This window comes from Neoarius graeffei, chromosome 20 (genome assembly GCF_027579695.1).
Source record: "Neoarius graeffei isolate fNeoGra1 chromosome 20, fNeoGra1.pri, whole genome shotgun sequence".
NCBI lineage: Eukaryota > Metazoa > Chordata > Actinopteri > Siluriformes > Ariidae > Neoarius > Neoarius graeffei.
The window spans coordinates 48,931,877-48,951,371 of record NC_083588.1 but is presented as its reverse complement, the minus strand read 5'-3'; the positions used below and the strand labels follow the sequence as shown (position 1 = coordinate 48,951,371).

At 40.2% G+C, this 19,495-nt stretch overlaps 1 protein-coding gene across 2 annotated transcripts in view; it reads left to right on the top strand.

Moving 5' to 3' along the window:
- The window catches only part of mettl2a (methyltransferase 2A, methylcytidine), a 34,076-nt gene extending 17,373 nt beyond the window's left edge, over positions 1 to 16,703 (top strand). Inside the window, exons 2-9 of one of the 2 annotated variants that reach the window (XM_060901893.1) lie at positions 106 to 194; positions 2,219 to 2,487; positions 2,632 to 2,681; positions 3,836 to 3,896; positions 10,374 to 10,513; positions 10,935 to 11,041; positions 11,140 to 11,205; positions 16,408 to 16,703. In XM_060901893.1, coding sequence (XP_060757876.1) covers positions 106 to 194; positions 2,219 to 2,487; positions 2,632 to 2,681; positions 3,836 to 3,896; positions 10,374 to 10,513; positions 10,935 to 11,041; positions 11,140 to 11,205; positions 16,408 to 16,574 — 949 coding nt within the window. In that variant the 3' untranslated portion in view covers positions 16,575 to 16,703. The remainder of the gene's footprint in view (positions 1 to 105; positions 195 to 2,218; positions 2,488 to 2,631; positions 2,682 to 3,835; positions 3,897 to 10,373; positions 10,514 to 10,934; positions 11,042 to 11,139; positions 11,206 to 16,407) is intronic. The other variant, XM_060901894.1, reaches the window with a different exon arrangement.
- The last annotated feature ends 2,792 nt before the right edge of the window (positions 16,704 to 19,495 follow it).

Sequence of the window (19,495 nt, the reverse complement as noted above, 5' to 3'; positions counted from 1 at the left end):
ATGTAGTCATTTTATTTGAATTTCTGCTTCAGAAGCTCACTTTAGAACAGTGGACTGGGGTGTAACAGAACTGCTTAATGAGGGCTGTGTTGTGCTGATGTGTAGGGATAATGTGCAGTGGTCCAAAGAGCAGGAAGATGCAGCCCGGAGAAAAGTGCAGGAGAACAGCGAGCCTGTTCCAGCAGAGAAACAAGGTGTGTGTGCATCTCACTTTTAATTAGAACCCGACCGATAAATCAGTGTGGCAATATGAGCTAATTGCAGATAAATCTGTATCAGTGTTTGTAACGCCCGTTAAGTGACAGTTTAAAAAAAGAGATGGAAGATGTTCAGCCATAGTATGAATTTTCTCATTGCGTAGTTTGTATGCAACTTCACTGCTGGTAACACCACAAATCCCAACAATCAGCTGACCTAAGCAGAGTCCAGCAGAGTAAATCTGATTATTTTTTTTTATTTTTTATTTTTAATAAAATTGTGTACAACCCCAAATCAGAAAAAAATTGGGACGGTATTTTGGAATTGAAATTCTAATCAAAAACAATGATTTGTAATTTTTTTTTTTACCTTTATTGCATTCAAAACAATACAACAGCATGTTATTTGATGTTTTGCCTCATGAATTTTTGTTTGTCTGTTTTCAAAATAAACACTTATTTCAATTTTGATTCTTGCAACACATTTTTAAAAAAGTTTGGACAGTAAAGCATTTACCACTTTATAATACTTCTCACAACAGTTAAAAGATGTTTAGGGACTGAAGACACCAAGTGATGAAGCAGGTATACAACAGTATGGGGTTGTAGTCATACTTTTCATTTCAGAATTTGCCACTCATTCATTGTTGGGGACCGAGGGGACAGGCACCCTCTTCTTCCACAGTCATGCCTTTGTAATGTGTGCAGAATGTGGGTTTGCATTGTCTTGTTGAAATATCCCTGGAAAAGATATTGTTTTGAAGACATTATATTGCTCCAAAATCTCAATGTACTTTTCTGCATTAATGCTGTCATCACAGAAGTGTAAGTTACCTTTACCAAGGGCACTGACACAACCCCATACCATGACACACCTTGGCTTTTGGACTTGTTCCTGGTAACAGTCCGGATGGTCTTTTTTGTCGTACCTGTCCGAGCTTTGCGCGACCTCCCAGTCAGTCAGACGCGCTGTCACTCCTGTTAGCAATGTAGCTAGGCTCAGTATGGCCAATGGTATTTTTTGGGGCTGTAGTTAGATGCGACCAAACTCTTCCGCGTTTTTCCTGTTTACATAGGTTTATATGACCAGTGATATGAAACAAGTTCAGTTACACAAATTGAAACGTAGCGATTTTCTATGCTATGGAAAGTCCGCACTATAATGACAGGCGTACTAACACCTTCTGCGCGCTTCGGCAGCGCATTGATACGGAGCTCCGTATCAATGCGCTGCCGAAGCGCGCAGAAGGTGTTAGTACGCCTGTCATTATAGTGCGGACTTTCCATAGCATAGAAAATCGCTACGTTTCAATTTGTGTAACTGAACTTGTTTCATGTCACTGGTCATATAAACCTATGTAAACAGGAAAAACGCGGAAGAGTTTGGTCGCATCTAACTACAGCCCCAAAAAATACCATTGACCATACTGAGCCTAGCTACATTGCTAACAGGAGTGACAGCGCGTCTGACTGACTGGGAGGTCACGCAAAGCTCGGACAGGTATGGAGCAGCTCGTCTCAATTCAGATAAGAGCATATTTCATTATGGAAGTACGGTGGACTGCTCCTTTAAAGCTGATTTCAGCCATGGGAAAGTTTTCAGGAAAGGAGGGCCTTGCGGTTTCTCTGTAACATGATAAAATGTCAAAAGAAAGAAAAAGATAGAGGCAAGAGAGGGAACAACTATTTATAGCTTTTATAAAATAAGACAGTAAAAAAAATTAACTTATTGTTTAGACATGGCACAACATTTATGTAACTATAAACTGATAAACATAATATGGATTTGCGTGTGTGTGTGGGGGGGGGGTCCCCCCTTGACCATTTTGTCATATTACATATGTAATCATTTTCGGCAGTGAAATGTCAATAATAACGTAGAACCAGTTTTATTTTTTAATTGCATTGTTCTTTGTTTTCCTGCATAATATTTCTACTAGGGTGTGGGTGGGTGTGTTGGTTTGTATGCCTTTTCTGAATGTTATTTGCTTTTTTGTTTTGCTTTTTCTTTTTTTTTATAGAGGAATTTGAGAATAGAGCTAATGAGTACTGGAACGACTTCTACGCCATCCATGAGAACCGCTTCTTTAAGGACCGTCACTGGCTCTTCACGGAGTTCCCCGAGCTCGGCCTTCAGCATTCCCAGAGCTCAGGAGAAGGAACAACATTAGGTGAGGAGCTTGTCCACATGACAGCAAAGCTGGAACTGAGTGGTGAAGAGACGCACACGACAGTCACAGAAAAAGCAGCGGCGTTTCCTGGAGCCTCAGCTTCTTACCGCATTCTGGAGGTCAGTCAGCTGATATACATGTGATATGCATGTGTGCATTCGGTTGATAAACGTGCGTATATGCAGGCACGTATGCATATCTGGGTGTGTGAGATGGCCTATTAGTCTTTCTGTAAACAAACTTGTGTGTGTGTTTTGTGTTAGGTAGGCTGTGGAGTTGGCAATACAGTTTTCCCAATTCTCAAGACAAACAAGTAAGACATTAGAAAAACACAACACACCATTAAAGGAACTTTCTGGTGCTTAAAATCTATTCTCTATCCATCATGTGTGTGTGTGTGTGTGTGTGTGTGTGTGTGTGTGTGTGTGTGTGTGTGTGTGAGATTTCCCACAATTTTAACTACTGTATGCTTTCTGTACTGAGAAAAAAGAAACTGCTGACCTGAAATTCGCTTTAAATGCAAGTCTAAAGCTAGCCGCACACTACGCCGATCCACGCGGTACCGAACCGACCCATTTCAGAGCCGACTCCCGACAGGGCACGCACATATCCCCGACTAACTCACGACTGTTGATGAGTGCAGTCGCGATTGAAGTGACACCAAACGAGATTATGCGAACTAAGCATCATAACAAACATTCTGCTAAATATCACGTGACAACTTAATAGCTTTGTGATTGGCTATTGGATATAGTTACTGTTAAATCCAACACTTGAAGATGCTACAGGCTGAATTACAAATGACACAACATGGAATATGTAGCGCACTATCTAGGCTGCATGAGCTATTATTTCCAACCTTAAATAGTGCACTTATATAGGGGAGTTAAAGCGATTTGGAATTCAGCCACACAACTTGAGCAGAGTGGCTTTCCAGCCCACTGTGTCTATGGATAAAGCTTCAGTCTATGGAATTACAGTATATACCTGCATTAGGTGCTACCAACACGTATTTCTCGCGCTAGAAATTGTGTTTAATGATGTCACGTGTTATATGCGAAAGATATGATTGGCTATTGCTAACGACTCTCGCCGATCAGTCTGGCTCCAGATTAGTTTTTCGAATCGGCTGTGAGATGAGTCGGTACCATCGAAAACTAGTCTTTACACCTGACTCGCGACTTCAGTTGGCTCGGTACGCTGAAAATCGGCGTAGTGTGCAGCTAGCTTAAGGGCAGTTGTTGAGGTGGAAAACAGCTGCCCCCAGTAGTTTTCTGTTCACTGCTCACTACAGTAGCTTCTTGTCTGTAGTAACCACACGTACACTGCAGATGTTATGGATAGGGTTTAGGTTGAAAAATACTGGAGTATTACTTTAAAAAATATTTTATTTTGTAATAATTATATTCACAAATACTTTAGAACACATTGTCATGTTTCTCTTTCTTTTTTTTTTCTGAAATCCAGTGATCCAGGCCTTTTTGTTTACTGCTGTGATTTCTCCAACACAGCTATTGACCTCGTCAAGGTGAGAGAGACAATAATTAAAATCCAAAATCATTAATGTACATTGCATTTATTTTCAGGAGGAAAAGGCAAACAATGGGGAAATGCAGAGGCTTTTGTTTTACGTGTGTGTGTGTGTGTGTGTGTGTGTGTGTGTGTGTATATTGTTGTTGTTGTTATTATTATTTTAGAGTTAAAGAATACTTTGAACATTTTGGATTGTTGTTTTTTTATATATATTTTTTCCTGAATTTTATTTCATTATTTCAAAATTGAAAGCAACAATTGAACACGTAAACAGACCAATCAGCCAAGTGTGAAGTTTGTTTCTAATGTAGCTAATAAGTAAGAGAAATTTTATAGCCTCTGGTTTAAAATGCAAACTGCACTTGCCTTGACAGTAATTCCATTTTCCACAGAAACAAAATGATTTGTTTGTTGTTGTTTCAGACATCGTATGACATCATGTTATCTTTAAATCCACTCAAAATTACACTGCAAAAATGAAAAACAGTAGTCGCAACCAATGTTGAAACCTGGATCGCTTTCTTTCTGGGCAAATGTTTGGAATCATGTCAACCATTCTACAGCTGCTGCCTAAAGAGTGAAGTACTCAGTATTGATTTCTACATTTAATTATTTAATTCATGCGTTTAATAATTATTTGACTAATTTATAAAATTGCTTAGATACAAAACTGGTAGCTATAAGTGTACCTTAATACTGTCGTTGGCTACAGTTATGTAAGAATTGGCCATCTGGCAAATTCATACTCCAAAAAAAAAAAATAGGGGCCAGTGTATCACCAGAAAGTTGGCGTGTCCACCCCTAATGTAAGAAACAAGGAAATGCACAATCCCTTCTCCTTCCCCTTCCCCCTCCCCCCAAACACACAATCACCACTTTCATAGAATTGTTACTCACTGAATATAGTGTAAAGCAATTTTTATCCCCCGCCCAAACAAAGTTAGGCGGGGGATATAGAAATGGGTTCGGTCCAGCTGTCCGTCCGTCCGGTCACTTTTCATTCCCGGGCCATATCATTAAAACCACTGAAGATATCTTCATGAAACTTTGTATACGTATCAAGCAACATGTGAACTGGTGCCTTTTGCTATTTTGGATTTTTGAAAAAAAGTATTTTTCAAATTTTTACATTAAAAAATAGATTTTGCAATGTTCTTTTCCAGAGCTTATATCCAAAACTATTCATGATACGGATTTGAAACTTGGTATACATGTTAACAAGGTGATGTAGATGTGCCTTATCACATAAATTAAAATTTCTCAAATTTCTTAGTCTCATGTTTCCATGGAAACAATGTGAGAAATTTTAATTTTTACCTCACCTAGACCAAAGGTCCGGTGGGCTTATGCCATAGGCTGCTGAGGTCAGTGTAAAGAGGTAGGGTTGATTTCCTGCAGCAGAACTTGAAAAATGTGACACATAATATCTTGAAACTTGGTATACAGTTGGTATGTAGGGCGAGGGATATACTACACTATATTGCCAAAAGTATTTGCTCACCCATCCAAATTATCGGAATCAGGTGTTCCAATCACTTCCATGGCCAGAGGTGTATAAAATCAAGCACCTCGGCATGCAGACTGTTTTTACAGTTTGGAGCTGGCCCCTTCCTCTTCCAACATGACTGTGCACCAGTGCACAAAGCAAGGTCCATAAAGACATGGATGACAGAGTCTGGTGTGGATGAACTTGACTGGCCTGCACAGAGTCCTGACCTCAACCCGATAGAACACCTTTGGGATGAATTAGAGCGGAGACTGAGAGCCAGGCCTTCCCGTCCAACATCAGTGTGTGACCTCACAAATGCGCTTCTGGAAGAATGGTCAAAAATTCCCATAAACACACTCCTAAACCTTGTGGACAGCCTTCCCAGAAGAGTTGAAGCTATTCTAGCTGCAAAGGGCGGACCGACGTCATATTGAACCCTATGGATTAGGAATGGGATGTCACTTAAGCTCATATGTGAGTCAAGGCAGGTGAGCAAATACTTTTGGCAATATAGTGTAGATGACTGTCTTCTTGTTTTTGTTGATCCACTACTGGGTTCATACAATCTAACTTTATAGTCATCAGTTATTTAAAAAAAAAAGCCAACTACTAACTAATAGCAGGGCAAAAAATACACAAAATTTGACCAAACTGTTGAAACTCTGAGTCAAGATAACCCTGAGCTCTTATCATCTTCACGTGTGCCATCAGCTTCACGTGTGCCATCAGCATATAGTTTAAATTATAGCTTGTTCAGCTCAGTTTTTAGCAAAAAAACAGCCACAGTAACTCGTCAGTAGTGTACGAGACTGCTGTGGCTCGCAACACGCATGGTATGTAACCGAACTGGACTGACGCAGATTGTATCCAAATTCGCATCCATTTTTCTCAGGTGAATTGTTTGCGAAGTATACATCGAAGCAGTGCATATCCCAACAACATCCTACAACACTAGTTGCTTGTCGATGTGACAGTGTTGGTGAAAAAATGATTTTGAATTTACATCAAATATAAATCATAGTTACAATCTGCATGCAACTTTGCGTCCATCTCATAAAGTCATCACTGCATAGATATGAAACACGTATCAAAACAGAACCAGAGCTTTGTAATGATGCTCGTCATATTTGTACAGTATTTGTACATACTGAAGTTAAGTTAAATTGTGAATACAGATCAAACTTCTGCAAAGTAAAATCTTTATTAATTTCTTCACCCATTTTCACACTACTGATTTTAGGTTGAATAAAGCGTAAAATGATAGCCTGGGCCCGCCCATCCTAAGCGTGACACAACACGAGGGCCTGTTGCAAGCTTAGTCTGGCCAGGCAAGCTATCTCCAGCTCTTCCAAGCTCCCGAAAAATCGGGAGCCAATCAACTTTGAGCATCTCCAACGGCCCTGGGTAGAGGCGTGTTCAAGGCAGTGACGTAGTAGAACTGCGACCGGAAGCCATAGATTGTTTACAGAATCTATGCCGGAAGCGCTTCATTCACTAGAAACATTACGAACATGGAGCAAGTTCTCATTGAAAACGGAGCAAAGAGCAGCCCTGGAGGTATTTATTGAAAGGAAGGATGTTTTCGCCTTGCTCCCGACCGGCTTCGGTAAGAGTTTAATCTACCAGTTAGCCCCGTCGCGTCACATATGTCAGAGGAAAGAGTGATGTGATTGGTTTAAGCTTCGTCACAGCCTTTTCTGGCTTCGACCAGTAGCAAACTGAGGCATTTCAGGGAGGCGGGTCAACCACGCACTTTGGGAAATGGTTGGGCTTAATATCTTTGCCAGACCAAATGCTCGCAGAGCTTTGAAGTCACGTTAGCCAGACTAGTAAAATGAAGTCTTTATCGCTATCACAGCGTACCACATTTCAAAATAAACAGCAGAGTTTTTCCTTTCCGATGACACTAGTCGTGTGTCTGTGTGATAAAGCGTTGTTCAGTAATCTGGTTTTGAAATCAAAGCAATTAAAACAATAACTTTTTCCCAGTAGACTTCCTTATTTACCGTATTTTCCAGACTATACGTCGCTCCGGAGTTTAAGTCGCATCAGCCAAAAAATGCATTATGAAGACGAAAAAAACATATATACGTCGCACCGGACTATAAGTCGCACTTTTTTGAAGGGTTATTCTATCCATAGAATCTGTGATTGTATCTGATAAGCGGCGCGTGGTTACTGCGCGACTGCATTGTTTATTTAATAAACGAACAGCTGAGCAGTGATAACGCGCCCTTTGCCCTGTAAGTAGCCTAGTCTGATTATTTTAAATATCTACTACAATCTTTAATTCTATCACTATCGTTATTACTAATAGCCTATATTATTATTATAACTAATATTAGTAGCCTATTACTGATGCATTAATCAGTTTGCTTTTAGAATATTTTTACCGGTAGGGCTTATTATCGCCCCATGGCTCTTTCATCTGTGTTATTAAAGCTGTAGTCATCATCGAGGAGTGTCATTCTTCATTTTTGTCGAATTTTATTTAATCAAATCAGAGGTCAAGTAGGCTATAGGTATATCATCTCCAAAGACAGGTACGGTAGTAAAAACAACCGTCTAGTGAAAAAAAAAAAACAACAACCGCTTTTAAATCCCCTACTTAAATCCTTAAAATGAGTCATTTAACTCATGTCTTGTGTGATCTGATCTCCAATGGTGAAATAAACCGGTTGTGATGAGTACAGTCTGTTATTTTAGAAGATAAATGTAATATATAATTTAATATATAGACTAATAAAAATTAATATTTTATAATATAATATCACGACATATTACTGTCTGTAACTGTTTGTCACTAAAGCGTTTTCTAAGATCATAATGTCTGATATTATTATTATTATTATTATTATTTTACGCACACAATAAGCGCATGTGCGTAAAGTTATAGTAAACCATCCCCCGCCTTTTTTTTTTTTTGAGTCGCCGGACCCACCCACCTCCTGCGTTCTGGGACCTCCCACTTCACAAATTAAGCACTGCCTAAAATCATTACATAACTTATTTAAATAACTATAGGCCTATCATTAATAATAAAACACAGGTCAATCAAGTTTATCAAGCTGATGATTTCACTCCAAATCAGCAAATCCATTGAATTCCTCATCCTCGGTGTCGCTTCTGAACAACTCTGCCTCCAGCGGCAGATGAAGCGCCGTTTCCTCTTCTTCTGCGTGGCTGTCGTCAGACTCAGCATCAGCTCCAGTTATTCCGCGGTGAAAAAAAAAAAAAAAAACATATACGTCGCACCGGAGTATAAGTCGCATGGCCAGCCGAACCATGAAAAAAAGTGCGACTTATAGTCCGAAAAATACGGTAATTTGTCCAAATAGCGTTGCTTGGCATTGCGGTTCGGTTTCTCCCGATAGGGTCCTTTTTCTTTAAATCCCAACATATCCAGCACAAAATGGTAAATGCAAACCCACATTTCGGTTCCTGGATTCCAGGTGTTTCTGCAAATTGCCGCAACAACTTTTCCCTTTTCTTTTTCTTGCTGTAGTCTGTAAACTGATAACTTTGATTTCTTGCTGAATCTATTTCTACAGTCAATCATAAAACAGCTCGCTCTTATTTTAGATGTTTTTTTTTTTTGGCATGTTTTTGTGGCATTTTTTCATGTATTCGCAGCTAAAAGCTAACAGTGGATCTCACTGCTTAGTTACTTCCACATACGGTGATGTCACGTGCTCTACTTCTTCCTTCATCCTCCCATTTTGAACTGAGGACAGACTGGATGCTACAGTGACTCAATATTGCTTCTTGACGTGCAAAGTGATGATATGAGATGGACAATCCATCCTGTCTTGGGGCTAGCTGGTATTATGCTAACTTCAGGAGATATCTCTCCAACATAACGTCAAAGCTGTTATTTCTTCACATTCTGTTGATAATTTTGGTTAATATTTGAATGTTTTCAACTTGCGTTCTTACACACACAGCCTTTAAAAGCAGCACCCAGTGGACAGCACGTCAAAGCCCAAACGTCCCAGTTGGTCTGATTTCCAAGTCGAGCTATAAAATGTTGAACGTTAAACAGACTGACAACTCCGTCTCTCTTAAACTTTCCACTGTTCTCGTGATCGTTGGCATGAACTGCATTTTAAATCAAAAGCTCTAACCTTACATTCAAAAATATTTACGATTCTAGAAAATCCAGAAGACTGGCATGAGAAACAGAGCTTTCAGCAGATTTGAAGGCAACATGAGAGGTTTTAAAATTCAAACCCTGTAATGGATAAACAGGATAGTGTTGAGTAAAGGTCCAGAAAAGTGCATGAGTATGTAATTTAAGACACAAAGCTGGTTTGTTTCGTGGGGGTAATTTTATCCACAGGGAAATGTATCCATTTTTATTGCCAAACATGCCAGACATGAGGGCGGTACGGTGGTGTAGTGGTTAGCGCTGTCGCCTCACAGCAAGAAGGTCCGGGTTCAAGCCCCGTGGCCGGCGAGGGCCTTTCTGTGCGGAGTTTGCATGTTCTCCCCGTGTCTGCGTGGGTTTCCTCCGGATGCTCCGGTTTCCCCCACAGTCCAAAGACATGCAGGTTAGGTTAACTGGTGACTCTAAATTGACCGTAGGTGTGAATGGTTGTCTGTGTCTATGTGTCAGCCCTGTGATGACCTGGCGACTTGTCCAGGGTGTACCCCGCCTTTCGCCCGTAGTCAGCTGGGATAGGCTCCAGCTTGCCTGCAACCATGTAGAACAGGATAAAGCGGCTAGAGATAATGAGATGAGATGAGATTTTAGTCGTTTCACAATCCTGACATGTCAGGATTGTGAAACGACTAAAATATCATGTTGCATGTTAATTTAAATTGATGTGTGTCTTGTCTGAATGTGACTCCTAGTAACATTTCAGAATATTAGCATCCATCTATTGATATTTCTAAAATGAATTTGCAATTGGCGGGTTGTGGTTTTGTATCTATTTATCAGTCAGTTGATTGGCTGACAGACTGATTTAATTAACTTTGCAGTCTAATCCGGAGTACAACCCATCTCGATGTCACGCCTTCGTCCATGACTTGAGTGACGTCACAGCTGCTTATCCAATGCCAGAGCAGAGCCTCGATGTCATCGTTCTCATCTTCGTCCTCTCTGCACTCCACCCTGAAAAGTGAGCGAGTCGATGTATAAGGGAGATTAACTTGAGTGCCTGTTGCCAGTCCCTAGCCTTAGGTGTACATGTAGGCAACTCCAGAATTATTGGCACCTTTCATCAAAATTATTAACCTCAACATTAAACACATTAATTCAGATTTTTCATCCAAACAGTGTAAGAAGCTGCTTAAGTTTCTTCTGTCAGAACTCATTCTCTAAAATAAAATAAATTAAACTGTTCTTCTTGTACATGAGTTTGAAATGTGAAGAAGAAACCCTGGACTTTCCAATTAATAATAAAATTGAGTTTGATGTAATGCTAATAGTATCCTAATCTTACTATTAATGATTACTAATAATATAAAAATATTCATTTATTATTATTATTATTATTATTATTATTATTATTTGACAACACTTCTCTTTCTGTCTGTCAGGATGCAAAGCTCTATCAGTAAGCTGGCCAGTTTGCTCAAACCTGGAGGAATTCTGTTACTGCGAGACTATGGACGCTACGACATGGCCCAACTGCGCTTTAAAAAGGGTCGGAACATTAAAATTCCTCCAGTGCATGTGTCATTCTGCTCTGTTCATTTGTAAGGATGTTGTTCAAGGCTTAAGTTGTGTGTTTTCATGTTTTAGGAAGATGTTTATCTGAAAATTTCTATGTCAGAGGAGACGGAACACGGGTCTACTTTTTCACACAAGGTAAAGAACGTGCCCCACCCCACACACATTTGTGTCAGATAACATTATCCAGGGACACATGTCGGCCCGGGGGCATTTTGAGTTATTGATAGATTCAGAAAGTACAGTTTCTAAGCTTTCCAATGATGCCTTCCATGTGGAGCTCTGACAATATTTGAAGAATGTGTGGCCTTTTGAAAGTGCATACCTCTTAAAACAGGAAAGGGAGAAAATCGCCCTCAAAGTTTTCCATCTCAGCTACTCTGGGTGCAGGGCGGGCACATAATGGTGCTCATTTGCATGACATTAAGGAAAGCCCTACCCCCTACTAGCTAGCACGATGCTACTTTCATGTAAACAAAGATCACCACGTCAATTTTCCTTCCATGCAAAGTATGCCCAAAACAATTATGAAGTTGAAAAATAAGTCCTAAAGTATACTTTAACGTTTTGTGGTTGAAAAATTACTCACACCGTTAAAAAGATAGCACGATGATGACACAACTAACACAACGCTAGTTTCATGTAACCAAACCACAACACTCTCCGTTACATGCAAAAATAACCACACAGCCTTAGATTAATAAACTTACCCCATCAGAAAGAGAAACGTCGCCTTGCACACACCAATGCCTCCGATGGAATGTAGTCCTAGAACACTTCCTTTTGGTTGCGTTTTTTTTTGTTGCTAGAAATGGTCATCTCCGATGTAACTACCGTGCGTCTGTTTGCTTCGCGGTGTTTCAGCTCCTCTGCGCTCTGTTTAGCTTGCTCATTCCATAGTGAAATTACATGCCTGTATGCAGCTTAAGTAGCCACGAGCTCAGCTCGTATCATACAGCTGATTGGCGAAAAAAAAAAAAAAAAGACTTATCATGTGAATGGCCCATATGGTAATTTACCCACACCCCCCAGCAGGCTACAGTCCTGACAAAAAACGAGACAATTTGCAACAAAAAATGTATGCTTTTCCAACAAAACACTCTATTATCTGAAATACTGATTGCATTCTTCAAGATCTCAACTTGCACATGATGGAAAAAAAAACGAAAATCGCAAATTTCGAAAAAAAAAAAATGCTTCTTTTGCGATTATCTCGGATTCGTTTCAGCCGACATGCGTCCCTGGATTCGGTGAGGTGTCACATTTGTCTTACTATCCTTCTGAGGACCTTTCAATGCTATAATTATTAATGCAGTTAATTAATGATATGCCTGCATATCCCTAAACCTAACCTTAACCTCAGTAATGAAAAGGAAACCTTTAACTCTTTTTTTTTTTTTTTTTTTTTTTTTTTTAATTAAAGAAAAACAACAACACTACTTTCTTTGTGGGGACCATTCAAATGTCCCCACAAGGTCAAAATTGTCAGATTTTACTTTCATTGTCGGCGCATTTAGTCCTCATTAGTATATAAACACACACACACACACACACACACACACACACACACACACACACACACACACTGCTAAGCTGTATCATGTCCCAGCTGCCCAGATAACACTACAGACATGTATGTAGTACTGTACCCTGTTTGTGAGTGTGGTTATGTTGTCCAGCTTATAAATATTTTAAAACAAGGAAAGTAAATCTTTCATATCTTAAATATGTAATATTCAAGATTCCTCATTATTTCTAGGTCCCTACTTAAGTGTAAACAAATGTGTGATAATGATCATGTTAACCGCTTTGTACAAAAGGCCGGATTTTCCTCATGCCCAGTCTCTTCTATTGATGTTCTATGTGTTCATACGACACTCCAATGGATTTGATCTAAAATCGATCAGAAGCTTTTGAACAGACTTGTGGAGTTCCTGCCAGCTTGAGTGCACACCGTCAGTAAAGCAAAAAAGGGGAGCATGGCAAATAATAAGAAACAATGAAATTCATATAAATAGTGAAAATGCTTCCATTTTGCATTCTTTTCTAATGTAACAGAAGAATTTTCATTACAGATTATATTATTGACAACAACCTCACTGAAAAGTAGAATTTTTGATTCAAATCATTTTTGCTAGTGCTCTCAGACTTTTGGACCCCACTGTAAATAAGCAAATATACCATGCACTGAGAGGCTCCGGTTGAAATTTTGGATTCTCTGAAGTGACTGGCGTAGTACTATTTTCTGAGGGGCACAGCCCCAAAGCCAGTCACCTCAGAGAATCTATAATTCCCGGTGCCTCTCAGTACATGGTATATTTGATTTATATCCATTATCTGTAGCCGCTTATCCTGTATTACAGGGTCACAGGCAAGCCGGAGTCTATCCCAGCTAACTATGGGCAAGAGGCGGGGTACACCCTGGACAAGTCGCCAGGTCATCGCAGGGCTGACACATAAACACAGACAACCGTTCACACTCACATTCACACCTACGGTCAATTTTGAGCCACCAATTAGCCTAACCTGCATGTCTTTGGGGGAAACCGGAGCACCCGGAGGAAACCCACACGGACACGGGGAGAACATGCAGACTCCACACAGAAAGGCCCTCGTCGGCCGCTGGGCTCGAACCCAGGACCTTCTTGCTGTGAGGCAACAGTGCTAACCATTACACCACCGTGCTGCCTTGATTTATATCCCTTATCAAAAAATTCGAAACTAAAAGTGTTAAGATTGACTCTTGGCATAAACTCACCAGAGGCAGCCATGTTTGTCATTTACGTCAGAGTGACCTTCAACCTGCGCATGTGCAATGTACCATGCTATCACCTGCCTCACTAAGCATGACCAGGATACGTAGATCTCTACGCACACAGAGATGCTCGCAGAGCCACAGCTGTGACTCGAGTCAGCTGTAGAGCTTGAAGTTGTGACGACAGTTCATGGTATATCGGTAATTATTATTATTTTTAATGTCACGAGATACATTGCTTAAAGGGCATATCACAGGTAAATTCAGGAGCAAGATCAATGTAATTCTCCTATTTCATATTAAACTTCGGTCAAATATCTGTAACATTTCTGCATTCTCTGCAATTTTTTTACCTTGTGCAATACCAGAAAAATTCAGTTGAAATCCAGCCATTTGAGGCGAATTGGTCCGTCTCTGAAAAAACTTGGCATTTGGATTTCCTGGGAAACATTGATTTTCGTGACGTCACGTGCGGGACGCCTCCCTCTGAATCCTACGTCAGTGCTGGTTTGTTTATGAGAAAACGACCTGGTGGTTTTCTGCAAATTTCTTCAACATTATCGCGTAATTATTAAAATGGTTAACAGATGTATCGTAGGAGGGTGTAGCAACACCAATCATGATGGGATTAGTACTCATCGTTTCCCAAAAGACCGGACAATGAAAGAGAAATGGGAGCGCTTAAGGCCTCTGCATGCTCTTGCGACAAGGCTTTCGCAGACAGTTGTAATTTATCGTTGAGCGGGGAGTAATAGGCGTGCGCGATGTTATTCACCGACACAACGCAAGGGGGCGCGAAGTCGCTAGGAGTAGTTGGTGGATGTGGTTAGTGGAGTGTTTATCCTCCGATTACTTATAATGACTAGAACTTTTTTTTTTTATAATGACTAGAACTGGAGTCGTATAGATGTACGTACTTCCTCACTTCCTCAATCAACCGCTCTTCATGCTGCTCCATCTTCACTTGTGTTTTTAAAAATGGCGGTCGTGAAAACAAAACAAACCGGGAAAGTAGGGAAGCGGAAGTGCGTGTACAGCGGATGTAGAGTGGACCAATCAGAGCCCTCTTGTCTGCGGCGCTGTCTGCGAGGCTTCTGCGGTGGTCACAATTTTTGGGAGGTGTGCGCAGAGCGTCTGCGAAGGTGGGGGGGCTACGCAGACACTATCTGCGACACCGTCTGCGAGGACTGCGTTGTCAGCATAAATTGGCCTTTAGTCTACACAGGCTGTGCACTGAAACCGTGCAAAGCTCTCGCAGCCTGCTGGCGCTTCCGCAGGTGACGTTACGAATCTGGCTCCAGACTCCCTTGGGATTTTTCCAGACACGTTTTATTTTATTTTTTTTCTGCTGTAGACAGATGGCCTTGTGCAAAATTACCCTTCTGGATGAGTGTGTAAAGGGACATACTTTCATATTAAAAAAAAAAAATTTGGTCCAGAATATGCACTTTAATCAGTGGCGGAACTATTTTATGTCACGTGAGCCATCCTTGGCCAATCTCTGCACGGGAATTTTTTGATGAGGGATATAAAGGCAAATATTACATGAATGACTGACTGCAAAGTTGGTTTAATAAAACAATATGGTTTCAACCATCATTATTTGCTTCTAAAATGATTGTCATATTTATGTATACATAATTTTCTGTGTAAAATATTGCGCTTACATCAGAGCCACTGGACCTACAGTAATACTGCTCCTCACTAGCCGAATATCATCATCTAAGAAAAATCAAAAGTCCTAGATCAACGGAGATGTGCCTCTGTTTTAGGGAAATTCCTGCACAGCTTCATAAGTAGCACTTGAGTTTGTGGTTACTTCTGAGCTGTTAAACAGCAACGTGAGCAATTCCTGTATTAACGCCTCAGTACAGTATGTGCATAACCAATCTCTGAATATGGCCTGTAGAGAAATGCAGCCATTTTGTTAATTTTAGCTGTGATGGATGAACTCAGTAGATCCACCTTTCTTACGCACGAGGCATTTTCACCCTTGTTCTTTTCTATAGTAATGCAAAATGATTCAATCCTGATAAGGTGGCGCATCCATTACAGCATCCACAATCTTGTTGTAATGTCTTTGTCAGTGGCTGCCTTTTTTTTTTTTTTTTTCTTTTTTTCTTTTCTCAAAATTAATTGCCGCTGTGTTATTCGAGTATGTTAAGCCTAGGTCACAACCGGACGTACGATTTTTTTGGCCGTGCGATTTTTGGCGTTTCCCAAATCGCTGCGTTTTTTTTGTTCGTGGAGAAAGACGCACGTTGGCTGTAAGTTTGTCTTGCAACCTGAAAAAAACGTAAGCGCCCGTAGAGTTTGTTTGACATGACAAAGAACCTCTGCGGCCAGTCTACAGCTCGAAAATCAGCACGTCACACGCACCCCTCCGTGCGTTTCTTGCGTTTTTTGCACGTAGACCGGCCGTAGGAGCACGTACGGCCGGTTGTGACTGAGGCATTAGAAAGCACAGGAGCCATTATTTCAAATGGTACATGCAAGTTGATAGCGTTACTTGAAATGAGTTTGAAACCTGCATTCCATCGTCTTATTCCTTCATCTGTCTCTTTTCCCTTCCCCTGTTTTTACAGAAGAGCTGCATGATCTGTTCTCTGGAGCTGGTCTGGAGAAGGTGCAGAATTTAGTGGACAGGAGGCTGCAGGTGAACAGAGGGAAACAGCTGACCATGTACAGAGTGTGGGTGCAGTGTAAATACCGCAAAAACACAAAGGCTCTGCAACCTGCAGCACTGGACTGAGACAAGAAAGCACAGAACTGGATTAGACATCCTGTCATTCTGCACTGGCCACATGATCATGTTGAATATGCTTTTAAATGATTTTAAACATTTATATTGGAAAAATAAAGATGGCACACTTTCCTTAAATACCAATTTTGTCTTTGTTCTAGTCTAATCTGAGAAACTGAAGTGTCTGTGGAGATGAAAACGGAATAAGACAAACTATTGTGTGTTAATGCAATGTTCATATTTAAAAGCCCAAATGTTGCTGGTGTGAGAGCCTGGGTTGTTGCTGAAGCTTTTCCTGCTCTCAAACGCTACGAGAGAATTTCTGAACCACATGAGTGTTCCATCTACTCTCCTGGAGGCTCTGAGTCGGCATAACTAATTATTAGGTCTCAGTTAAACTCCTGTTGTTGTGAAATTAGCTACACATTTGCATGACTGCATGGAATCAAACTTTATTTTCTGTATTGTTATTTTGGCACTGCATAATTCCACCCTTTCATACACAATTGAAATCATGTCGGTATTGACAATTCTTGCCAGTACAGATATAACACTTATGCAACATGTTTGGGTCAGGGAGTGTAGACCTAAACCATGCCAGATTAATGTCCCTGATGTCATAACAGAGGCATCAGTTTTGTCTTTTTTTTTTTTTTTTTTTTTTGTCACCGGTTCTTGCCAGTGCAGTAGGACATTGAGATCAGAAAGCATTTTTATGTTTAGGTGATTTAAAAAAAAAAAAACTTGTGAGAAGTTGTTCCACAGGTTGAGCCTGTGCACTCTGCATAAACGATGATCTCATGCTTACACATACAGTAAGTTGGTATGAAAAGTTCTGAAGATTAAAGTTAAACTTCATGGTATGAAATTGAACAAAATCCAGTCACTTTTTAATGAAGGAGGACGTGAATACAGACTTCTCATGAGATCAGTTTCAGAACACATCTACAGCGTGTTTTATATATTTTCGTAACACATTGAAGAGTTCAGATATGCAGTTTTTGGTCAAATATGGGAATTATGTATTTTAACAAATCCAAGATGTCCTCAGCCAGACTTGATGATAAACTGGTTCTGAAGATGTGTCTCCATCAGCAAGTCACTGATTGGCTAATACAAAAAAACTACAGCAGCCTATACAACCCCAGTTGGGCGATACGGTGGTGTAGTGGTTATCACTGTCGCCTCATAGCAAGAAGGTCCGGGTTCGAGCCCCGTGGCCGGCGAGGGCCTTTCTGTGTGGAGTTTGCATGTTCTCCCCGTGTCCCCATGGGTTTCCCCCACAGTCCAAAGACATGCAGGTTAGGTTAACTGGTGACTCTAAATTGACCGTAGGTGTGAATGTGAGTGTGAATGGTTGTCTGTGTCTATGTGTCAGCCCTGTGATGACCTGGCGACTTGTCCAGGGTGTACCCCGCCTTTCGCCCGTAGTCAGCTGGGATAGGCTCCAGCTCGCCTGCGACCCTGTAGAACAGGATAAAGCGGCTAGAGATGATGAGATGAGATGAGAAACATGATAGGTTATTTTTGTTGTCATTTGTTTTTCCCCCCATACTATTCTGTGTAAACTCTAGAAATTGTTATGCATAAAAATTCTTGAAGATAAGTAGTTCCTAAAATATGCAGATTTTTTGTTTTGGATTATTGCCCAATGTTGTTAATTATTAGATTATATTGGATATTGCTGGATACAAGCACATTTCATTGCATAGTAAGATGCATACACTACCATTCAAAAGTTTGGGGTCACTTTGAAATTTCCTTATTTTTGAAAGAAAAGCACTGTTCTTTTCAATGAAGATCACTTTAAACTAATCAGAAATCCACTCTATACATTGCTAATGTGGTAAATGACTATTCTAGCTGCAAATGTCTGGTTTTTGGTGCAATATCTCCATAGGTGTATAGAGGCCCATTTCCAGCAACTATCACTCCAGTGTTCTAATGGTACAATGTGTTTGCTCATTGCCTCAGAAGGCTAATGGATGATTAGAAAACCCTTGTACAATCATGTTAGCACAGCTGAAAACAGTTGAGCTCTTTAGAGAAGCTATAAAACTGACCTTCCTTTGAGCAGATTGAGTTTCTGGAGCATCACATTTGTGGGGTCGATTAAATGCTCAAAATGGCCAGAAAAATGTCTTGACTATATTTTCTATTCATTTTACAACTTATGGTGGTAAATAAAAGTGTGACTTTTCATGGAAATCACAAAATTGTCTGGGTGACCCCAAACTTTTGAACGGTAGTGTATATACTGTATGTTTGACACCTGAAGGTTAACCTGAGGCAAATTTGTGTTATATTATTTAATATTGAGCATTAACAGAACAACTGTACACTGACACAATCCAGGCGTAATCAGTAAATAGATAAATCGCTAGGTTTAGTCTGATCAGCAGGAAAAAGGGATGAAAGGGTTTTTTTTCTCTTTTTAGGTGACAAATAGGGTATGTTTTCTTTACCAAAAATGACATTGTTTAAATGTGTTCTTAAATAAGAAACGGCACCAATGGAAATGTCAAGGTTTATACATTTGAAGAAATGTAAGCAACAGTGGCAATTGCTGTTTGTAATCCTCCTATATTCCTTGTAGTTATGCTATTACTATTATTAGTATGTATTACTATTACTTTGTCAGGATTGTGCATTGACTGGCTGTTCCTTTTAATCCCTTGTAGTTATTTATGTTATTACTATTATGAGTATGTATTGCTAGTATTTTTTGTCAGGTTTATGCATTGACTGGCTGTTTTGTGGCTTATGTTTGTAGCAATGATTCATTACCTCCTCCAACTTTGGAGGTGGTTATGTTTTTGCCTCCGTTTGTTTGTCTGTCTCTGTCTGTCTGTTCCCAACATAACTCAAAAATTAGTGAATGGATTTTGAGGAAATTTTGAGGAAAGGTGGGCCATGAGCCAAGGAACAAT